This window comes from Achroia grisella, unplaced genomic scaffold, assembly GCF_030625045.1.
Source record: "Achroia grisella isolate CSIRO2021 unplaced genomic scaffold, CSIRO_AGI_Agris_v1 utg5396, whole genome shotgun sequence".
Taxonomy (NCBI): Eukaryota; Metazoa; Arthropoda; class Insecta; order Lepidoptera; family Pyralidae; genus Achroia; species Achroia grisella.
Window position 1 is genome coordinate 48,434 of NW_026712924.1, and position 10,985 is coordinate 59,418.

Consider the following 10,985-nt stretch of genomic DNA (forward strand, 5'->3'; position numbering starts at 1 on the left):
GATATTGCCATAATCGCCACGCTTGGCATGCGGGTTGGCGATCGCAGTATGATGGTAGGTACTCAGTAGGACGCTGCTGCCCGTCCACTGGTCGATGAATCCCTTAGTCGCCTTTTACGACACCCACGGGAAGAGAGGTGGTGGTGCTATTCTTACAGCGACACCACACGCATAAAAAAATCTATCCGCTTCATTTTTAATCTCCGCAAGTTTGATCATATTTCTTCTTTTCGTTCACAGCTTAAATGGCTACCTATCCGTTACCGTAGAAATGTACGTATGTTATGTACTCTCTATTCTGTACTATACGATCCAAATTCTCCTTATTATATTAATAGTAAATTTCATTTCCATGGGGACAACACCAATATTCGCTCAACTCGAAATTTCTTACTTCATATCCCAGCTCATCTATCTGGTTTTGTCCACTATTCCTTCGCAGTTCAGGCTATTAAACTTTGGAATGACTTACCTCTTAATATCAAGACCGCCACGAGTAGATTTTCTTTTAAACGTAAACTGTGGGACTACTATCTAAATTCGTAAGTTTGTTTTTTTTTTTTATTATTTTTTTTTTTCTCTCGTTTCTCTTTACCTTATATTTTTCTTTTTATTCTCTGTGGGTTAACTGTCAGATTGTTTGGTATGTATTCATATAGTGTTTAGGTATTGTGTATGAGTATGTATTTGTATATCATATTATATATTCCTTATTTGTATATGTATGTATGTAAATGTATATATATGTTTATATTTATGTATTATTGTAAATGTAATAGTATAAATATTATTATATCATTTTTTGTGCCTTGATTTTTATTTTTTTTTTTGTTATGATTATTTTTGCACCGCCAACAATTTTTATCTGTACTACATGCGGTATTTTCTACCAGTCAACCATACGGGTTGACTGGTAGAAAATACCGCATGGTGTTAAGTCCGCCAAATGTACTGTTACTTTTGTACTGTGTGCATTAAAGTTATATAAATAAATAAAAATAAAAATATCCCGTCGAAATCGGCCCAGCTATTTCAGAGATTAGCCGGAACAATCAGACAGACAGACAACAATTTAAAAAAATGTTATTTTGGTGTATGTATCGTATTTATATTCATATGCATGTAGTAAAAAACGATTATTTCAGTATTCAATTCTATTTATATGTATAGATGACGATACATCCATACAACCTTTTTTTTTTACGAGGGGAAAGGTTTCAGTACCGAAACGTCCGCCTTTATGAAGGGGGCGGACGAATACTGTGGGACTGGACGAATCCGACCCACCAAAACCCCTCGGTGTTCCTCCACAAACCACGAAAGACGCCTTCGTGCGGGTTGGCATTAGCATTCGACCACGGGTCTCCAGTGAAGGAGCTGCCGAAGGTGAGCGTGGGGACCACTCCACGCCCACACTCCACGGATCACTCGCCTCCTTGGAGCTTCGGATGCCCCTACATCCTCCACTCCGAGTGTCCAACTTGGGGCTTCGGGTGGAAAGTACACCCTCCGCCCTCTCCTCGAGGACCGCGATCGCCGCTGCGTTGCGCTGCGCACCGCAGTCGCGGCCGCGTATCGCCTCCGCGCCGGGCGCAGGCGGCGCCGACGGAGCGACGGCACCGTCTCGCCCGGTGCCCCGACACGGGTCAGGGCCACACTACACTGACACGCCAACAGCGACCACATTCAGCCGTCGGCGGTCTGGCCGCCGATGTTAATTGTGTTATCATCGGCGGCCCCACACAAACATACATATCCCGGGTCGCGAGGATTCCCCTGGATTGTATCCTCTGGGCGGGCACAGCAGCGTTAAATGTTACTGCGCCCGCTGCCCCGATAAAGGGGGCCACACATACGCATGCATTCACACACCCATTCACACAAAAACCTTCCCCTCCAGGCCGACCGCGCGAGCCCGGGACACCCGAATAACGGGGGCGCCGGCCACGCGTGCCCGACCCGCCCCGCTCCGCCGACCGTCCGAAAGCGGACGCAAGGCAAGAGAGAGGGTGAAGGGAGTGAAGACCTACGCCGGACGGACAGACGGGCACTGTGTGTCCATCGCCTCAAAACTTATTTTTGAGGCTGTTAATTACAGCCTCAAATATAAGTTTCAAACTGCTAGCTTCAAAAACTACGAATTTTCATAAAAACTTTCATCCCCTATTTTATTTTACCCCCTTAAGGGTATTTTTTTACAAACTTTAAATGTCATATTTATTTATAGTTAATTAACAGCCCCAAATATAAATTTCAAGCGTCTAGCTTCAAAAATGACGATTCTTCCATACAATCTATACTCTTTTTTCGCATTAAAAAGTAGCCATGTCCTTTCTAGGGGTCTAAACTATCTGTGTACCAAATTTCATTTAATCTGTTCAGTAGTTTTTCCGTGAAAGCGAGACAGACAGACAGAGTTACTTTCGCATTTTTAATATTAGTAAGGATTACAAACAGACACCTCGATTTTATTTATATGTATAGTGTGCATTTAAAGAACGAAAAATCTAACTTAAAATATTTGTAAGCGACGCGTTCTGTGCCTTAAAAACAAAATAATTAAAATGATGTTTGTCTATGTTATTGTCTCTGCGTGCGGTCGTAGTCGTTTTAAAAAAAAAAACTTATAACCGGCGCAACGGACGCCACGCAGTCTGCACCTAGATGCGATCGACACCGCACGTCATATCTCTAATTAACATTATAAAATTTATGTGTCGAAAATAAATCCAATTGTCTTAAAAGTCTTCGTTTGCCATCACCGTGACCTACCATATTTTATACCATACATTTGGTCATTCGGCCGGATTTATGTACCGCACACCACCAGCGCACAAAATGGTAGGCACCCGAAGTACTGCACGCAATAAGGACTGCATGCAGACGGAGCAGCATCCTGGTTCTGAACAGTATCAAGATACGCCACAATATGAAGCCTACAGAAGAGAAGACGGTGACCGTTATGAGCACAAATTCAAAAGCGGGTACTTGTAAAGAAGAATGCCAACCGTCGACGCCCGTTACAACGAAGCGTGCAAAGTCCACGAAGTCTTCGTATTCATCTGTACTGGCACGTAAAAAGCAGTTAGAACTCGATGCTGCACAGAAGAAAGCTAAAATTCAAATGGAATTAATTGACAAACAATTGGAAGCAGACCTAGCTGATTTAGAAGCAGAATACAGTCCAGACCTAGAGGATAATCGCACCAACATTAATAGTAATGTGGAGAGGTGGGTCGAGCACAGCCAGCAAGAATTGGAAAACACACAGTTTGCCCACGATCATGGTTTTCAACAGGGTGACACGTGTCCGCCAGCAATAGATTCTGGCACTAATGGTACTACAGTTCAGATGCTAGCAAGCGCTCTAAAGAACATGGCCGCCGCCTCTGCGAATAGCAACTCGAATGCTAAACTATTGTCTCGATTGAGCACGCCGAAGGATTTGCCATACTACTCAGGGGACCCCATGGAATGGCTGCAATTTAAACAGGCCTATGAAGAATCGACTGAAGTCTGCAACTTCAATCCGAAGGAAAATTTATGGCGTTTACGGAAATGTCTACGTGGAGCCGCAAAGGAAGCGGTATCAGCTTTACTCATCAGCGCCGTAACTCCTGATAAATTAATGGCGACACTGGAACTAAGGTTCGGTAATCCAGATATAATTATATCACGCTTGATACAAGAATTAAAAAAGTTACATCCAGTGTCACAAGAATATCAAAAGGACATAGTGTACTTTGCTGTGAAAGTGCAGAATTTCGTGGAAGCAACACGAGCCGTCGGCCGCCAGGAATATTTACAAGGTATAGATGCATTTACATTATTATTATCTAAGATGCCAACTGTTCTTGTATCTAAGTGGTCAGATTATAGTTACACACTGTTACTAGAAAGAAAGAAATCTAGATTAGAATTATTATCCGAATTTCTAACTCAAGAAGCAGTAAAGATTTCCACAACATCTAACTTATGCTTAATAAATGCACGCAGCGATAAATATAAAAATTATGATAATAATATAAGTAGCAGATCACATTCTGTTTTAGTACTGAATGATAAGTGTCAATACTGTCGTGTTTCAAGACACGATTTAACAAAATGTACGCAGTTTAAAAAAGCGCTAAGAAAAGATAGATGGCGATACATTAAGCGTAACAATCTTTGTTACAAGTGTTTATTGTCAAGTCATGAGCGCGAAACATGTCCGGCGCCCGCCTGCGATAAAGATGGCTGCGGCGGAGCGCACCACCGGCTTCTGCACTACCCCGTACCCACCGGGTGCAGGACTAAGCAACGTCACCGCCGAACAAGTGAACGAATGTCCACCCGTGAGTGAAACTGTGACCCATATTAACGTAAATAATCAACAAGTGTTATTAAAAGTAGTGCCGGTAAAAATTCGTGGACCATACGGTGTTATTAATACCACCGCCTTACTTGATGACGGTTCAACTGTGTCGCTCATAGCTACCGATCTCGCTAACCGCGCGGGACTGAGCGGCCCCAGCGACACATTACGTATGTGTGGTGCATGGAATAATTCTGTAAATTTATGTAACACTACTGTTGTAACCTTTGATATTTTCTCTGTAAATTCATATGATAATAATGATGTGTATACTGTAAAAGCTCGTACCATAAATAATTTAGATTTGCCTATACAAGATTTATCTACTGTTAATTACAACTTGTATAAAAATTTGCGTAAAATTAAAAATGAATTGTGTATAAAAAAATTGAAACCTGAAATACTATTAGGGCAGGATAATTATCATTTGTTAATTCCTTTGCAAACTAGTTTAGGTAATAAGAATGAACCCGTCGCTACACGCACTCCCTTAGGTTGGTGTATACATGGTTGTTTAGGTATACCGGAACATAAACAATCGTCCCACTCGACCCTCCTTATCTCTGAGTTACACAGCTTACCAGTCGACGAGAGCGAGCGCATGTTACGAGACATCTATGACGAGGTGCGACGGTCATTCACCATCGAGTCCATGGGAGTGTCAGGTAAGCCACGGGAGAATGCTGATGATATCCGTGCCCTGACAGTGATGGAGCAAACTGCTACACTCATCAACGGCAGGTGGGAGGTTGGGCTACCATGGAAAGATGAAAGCTGCAGGATGCCAAATAGCTTCCCTAACGCTGTACGCAGATTAAAAGGTATAGAAAAGAAAATTATGTTAAATACGGAATATGGTAACAGGTATGTCGAACGTGTTAATCATTTATTACAAAATGATTATGCCAGAGAGTTGGAAGATTGCAGTGTCTCGCCACGGACATGGTACTTACCACATTTTGGGGTAGACAACCCAAATAAAAAAAAACTACGTCTGGTCTTCGATGCCGCAGCTAGCACAAATGGTTTGTCATTAAATGACTATCTACTGAAGGGGCCGGACCTACTTACATCTCTGTTCGGCATTATGGTAAGATTTAGGGAGAACAGAGTAGCGGTGACCGGCGATATAAAAGATATGTTTTTAAGGATAAAGGTAAGAGAAGAAGACCAGAACGCACTCAGATTTCTGTGGAGAAGCAGTCCTGCAGAACATGAAAAAACGTACGTGATGACGTCATTAATATTTGGCGCGAAATGTTCACCGTTCATAGCTCAATTTATTAAGAATAAAAACGCACTAAGGTATGAGTCATCGATGCCAAACGCCGTAGCAGCGATATGTAATCAACATTATATGGATGACTACATAGACAGTTTGCCAGACGAGGCCGCCGCCATAACAATGGTACGTAATATTAGTAAAATTCACAAATCAGGTGGTTTTCATATTTGTAATTGGACTAGCAACAGTCCAGCCGTATTGGATAGTATTCCAAAGGAGTCCTTAGGTACTACGGCCGTAAAGTTCAAAATAGATCAAGAATGCGAAGGTGAACGTACGCTCGGATTGATATGGTACCCGCGCGAAGACGAGTTGGGGTTCGATGTGTCTCTCAAGCGCATACCACATGACATAATTAATGGTAAGAATAGACCAACAAAAAGAGTTATGCTCAGAGTCATAATGTCAATATTCGATGTATTTGGATTCTTATCGCCATTTACTATACAAGGTAAAATAATGTTGCAAGATACCTGGCGCGCTGGAATCAGCTGGGACGACTTAGTAACAGATGACATACATAAAAAATGGTGTCAGTGGGTCAATGTACTAACGAGTGAAATAAAAAATATCCGTCTGCCGAGGTGGTATCAAGCAGCGACGAGTGGGAGCGAGTCAGCGATAAAACGTAGCACATCAGTTCAGGTAAACATAACCTCTCTCACCTCTCTTACATCTACAAGCGTAACCGAACGGGCTATCGGCTACGAAACTGGCGTAGCTAATAGCTGCGCTACGACATCCCGCTGCAATGACGTAGTGACAGGCGCTACGAAACAGGTTTTGGCTGGAAGTGAATATAGTAATTTAGAGTTACACTTGTGTTGCGATGCGTCGACTAAAGCAATGTGCGCAGTCGCATACTGGCGATGGTACGTAAATAAAGATATATGTATGTCATTCATAGCTAGCAAGTGCCGTGTCGCGCCCGTGAGTCATACTACCGTGCCGCGTTTGGAATTGCAAGCTGCTTTATTGGCTGCGAGGTTGGCAGATACAATAATCAGAGAACACAAAATAAATCCAGTAAGGCGTTATTTTTGGTGCGACTCTAGTACCGTGCTACACTGGATATGTAATAATACACGTAGCTATAAAACGTACATAGCAAACCGGCTGGGTGAAATAGACGAGCTAAGCCGCCCTGAGGAGTGGAGGTATGTACCTACAAAATTAAATGTTGCTGATCTCGCTACGAGAGAAAATTACGACAATTCTCTTTTTAAAAATGAATGGTTTAGAGGTCCGTCATTCTTATACAGCGATGAGTCATCGTGGCCGGTGAATATAATCGATAAGATAAATGAAATGAGTTTAGAACGAGTAATGATAATACAACATGAAGATTGTAACTTACCTGTACCTGACCCAGGAAGATTTTCATGCTGGTTACGACTGGTGAGGGCTACGGCATGTATTCTAAAATTTATATACAAGTGTAGAAAGCAGATTGAGACTGTTTGCACAGTCATGAAGAGGGCTGAGCGATTGCTGCTAAAATATACACAAGAACAGTCATTCGGTGATGAAATAGCTGCAATTAAAAATGGTAACTGTTTGTCAAAGGGTAGTAAGTTACTTACGTTATCTCCATTTCTGGATGAGTACGGGATTCTCCGTGTCGGCGGCCGCATAGATGCTGCACCGGATGTTGAACCTGAAATGAAGAGACCTATCATCTTGGACGGGCGTAGTCAGGTATCTCAATTAATTGTTAGATACAACCATGTGAAGACAGCCCACGGGAACCAGGAAACCGTTGTAAACAACCTGAAACAGAAATATTGGATTATTAGAATACGTCCAACCGTAAAACATGTAGCATATAAATGTATGTTTTGTAGAATAAAAAGAGCAAAACCACAGGTACCGAGAATGGGAGAGCTGCCTGAAGCACGACTGGCTCATCATCAGCGTCCTTTCACACACTGTGGTCTGGATTTGTTTGGACCCATGGAGGTCACTGTGGGGAGACATAGAGAGAAAAGGTATGGAGTTTTATTTACTTGTTTGACCGTCCGTGGAATCCACTTAGAACTGGTGTCATCACTTACCTCTGACTCCCTCATTATGGCTCTTCGTCGAATGGCAGCAAGACGGGGTTGGCCTCGTATGCTGTACTCTGATAATGGTACAAACTTGAGAGGCGCTGATGCTGAGCTGAAGAAGTCTATAAATGAGGTAGATTTTGATAGGCTAACAAATGAAGCAGCTAATAATGGAGTGGAATGGACCTTCATCCCGCCTGCCAGTCCCCACTGGGGTGGGGCATGGGAGCGACTTATTAGGAGTGTCAAGACTTCACTTAGGGTAATTTTAAAAGAACGTGCACCACGTGAAGAAGTACTCAACACGCTCCTGACGGAAGTTGAGAATATTGTCAACAGTCGACCCTTGTCACATGTATCGGTAGAAGTAGGTAGTAGTGAGTCTCTAACTCCTAATCATTTTATGTTGGGTTCGTCATCAAATTTGCCAACTGTTGGTGTATTTAATGACTCTGATTTGTACCTACGTAAACAGTGGCGTAAGGCGCAGAGGCTCGCTGACATGTTTTGGAAGCGGTGGGTCAGAGAAGTGCTTCCTGACCTAATACCTAGGCGTAAATGGCAGTACGACCAGACACCGATACAGGTAGGTGATTTTGTACTTATTGTCGATCCTGATGCACCTCGTAATCTCTGGCTGAAAGCTGTGGTTCAGCAGGTGTTTCCAGGAAGGGATGGTCGAGTTAGGGTCGTAGAATTGAAAACTAAGACTGGCATTTTGAAACGGCCGGTGACGCGTGTCGTTCGTATTTCGATGGATAATGAGTGCTGAGCCAGGCTCAACACTGGGGTGGGGTGTGTAAGCGACGCGTTCTGTGCCTTAAAAAAACAAAATAATTAAAATGATGTTTGTCTATGTTATTGTCTCTGCGTGCGGTGTCGTAGTCGTTTTCAAAAAAAACTTATAACCGGCGCAACGGACGCCACGCAGTCTGCACCTAGATGCGATCGACACCGCACGTCATATCTCTAATTAACATTATAAAATTTATGTGTCGAAAATAAATCCAATTGTCTTAAAAGTCTTCGTTTGCCATCACCGTGACCTACCATATTTTATACCATACAATATTTATTTTAGGAAAAAAACTACTATCTACGTTACTAACTAAATAAAATAACCTATAAATAATTTATAAATTTCAATGTAAATCTGAATATTGAACACAAATGTACCTAATTTATAATACCTAATTACTTGAAGGTAAAAAAGGAATGCATTTTACTGCTTTCCTTTTTTGTTTTGAAATGTTTCTGAAAGACAAATTATGTCTATATGCATCTTATTCTGTCTTAATTCATTCAAGCTCAATTCCAAATAACTACATTTATTAATCAAGCCACATATATTGTGATGTAACAGGTTTATCATAGAGGTATTATAATTATTCTTGTTATCGAAAAAAAACTGGTAGTTCAAGTGAAAGGTTTTTTTCATTACGTTCTTCAATCGCGCCATGGGTAGATGATGCTGATGATTGTTTTGGTGAAATAGAAAAATATAAGAAATGGTTCCCTTTATTGGTAAACCTGCAGTTAATTTCTGTGATGTGGTTACTGGTTTTTGAGAGGTTTTTCTATTTTTAATCTGTTTGCCTTTTTTAAGTAATTTCCTTTGTACAATTACCGGACGATGGTTTTTTTTTTATGAGTTAAGAATTGTTTATCGTAGTCATTACAGTCTATAGTGAAGTTTATTTTATAACATATCCTTGTCATGTTTGTATAGTTATCTGATAAGTATAAAAAAGAACAATTTTTGAAAGATTGACTAGTGTGTTTAATCATATGAGTGCGCTGTGGGCAGCGATTCTAAACAGACGTGTCTATTTTGTTAACTTGTATTTTATAAAAATACTTTTGATAATCTTTTTTTTTTTTCGGCGGGTAGTTAGAGTCAGTGACACATTGTGCTCTCTATTAATATTGAAATAAAATAAAATTATACATTATATTTCAAAATATTTAATTGTAAATTATAGTTTTACATACCATAGTGCCATTAAACAAATAAACATTAATATGTGCATGTGTTAACTTTTAAATCTTTCACTGCTTTGTCCTGTCGGTTAAACAACAAGTTCTAAAACACTAGAAATCCAATATCACTTTTATTATGGATAACTACACACAAATCCTAGAAAACCAACAAAGTTTTGAAGCCAACTTATCAAAGAGGATGCTTGAATTTGAGCAAAGGCTCAACCAGACGACGCCCGATTACAACAAAACAGTGGCTGGTATCTCAGATGAGTTTCAATTGTTCAAACGGGAAACCTTGAGTATCTTTAGCCTCATTCGCCAACAAATATCTGTGGGCTAATTATGTAACTTCGTTCGCAACGATTTTCGTATGTAACGTAGTGAAAATGACGTCATCTGTCAATAATGCGATCATATAGACGCCATTTGACGCTGTCAACTAGCATTGCAACGTAAACGCAACTTTACATATCGATAAAAAATATTTCTATCGAATGTCGATTTAGTAACCTCGTTGCAACGTCACGTAATCGCTATTTTGCCGAAATGACAGCGTGGAATTGAAACGGTTTTTACATTATGAGAAACAATTTAGAAGGTGTTTCTTTTGGTTACTATTTATCTTATGGTTATTATTTATCTTGTTTTGGTAATTTTCAGTATTACATATATTTTTATTATATTAAATATTACGTAGAAAGTCGTGAAAAGGTTTTAAATTTATTAAAATGGGAAAATTGTCACGACTCACAACACGACATCAGTGTTGCCAATTCGATATTTTATTTTCGTCCCAAATCACATAGAATGTTGTATTAACTAGAGTAAATGTTTAATATAAAATTAGGGTTGATTATGATATTAATATAATTAAAAAACTATTTCAATGAATACGGTGCTCTGTGAACGGAATACAACGTTTATGATGCTCTGTGATTTGTTTAAAGTAAATAAATTTATTTGTTTAAAGTTTTTACAATTATGTACAAATTTAAAAAGATGTGCCCATATCATTTTAAATTTATATGGATACCTACGTACTTACCTATCTATAGCAGAAAAGAAAATTTAATTTGTAGGTTAGATTAATATTATTAATGATTATAAATAGTTTGTATAAAATATGCTTTTATATTCAAAATTATTAACCTTATTTTTTCATTAGAATAGAATAGACTTTCTTTATTTTATTAAATGTCTATTAATAAAATTAAAATAAAAGAACAAGTGAACGCTGCAGTATATTTTGTAATTTTTGAACGCAATAAAAATTGTTTCAAATCAACCAACTAGTGTAACAACCCAATAAATTAAA

The 10,985-nt window shown here is 39.7% G+C and overlaps 1 protein-coding gene and 1 pseudogene across 1 annotated transcript; both read left to right on the forward strand.

The window, feature by feature from the left end:
- The first annotated feature begins 2,949 nt into the window (after positions 1-2,949).
- On the forward strand, positions 2,950-5,276 carry LOC131847548 (uncharacterized; annotated as a pseudogene).
- An 18-nt stretch (positions 5,277-5,294) lies between these two features.
- LOC131847549 (uncharacterized) lies at positions 5,295-8,459 on the forward strand. Its single transcript, XM_059197128.1, has one exon. The coding sequence runs from the start codon at positions 5,442-5,444 to the stop codon at positions 8,457-8,459; it is 3,018 nt and encodes a 1,005-aa protein (XP_059053111.1). The 5' UTR covers positions 5,295-5,441.
- Positions 8,460-10,985: the final 2,526 nt, after the last annotated feature.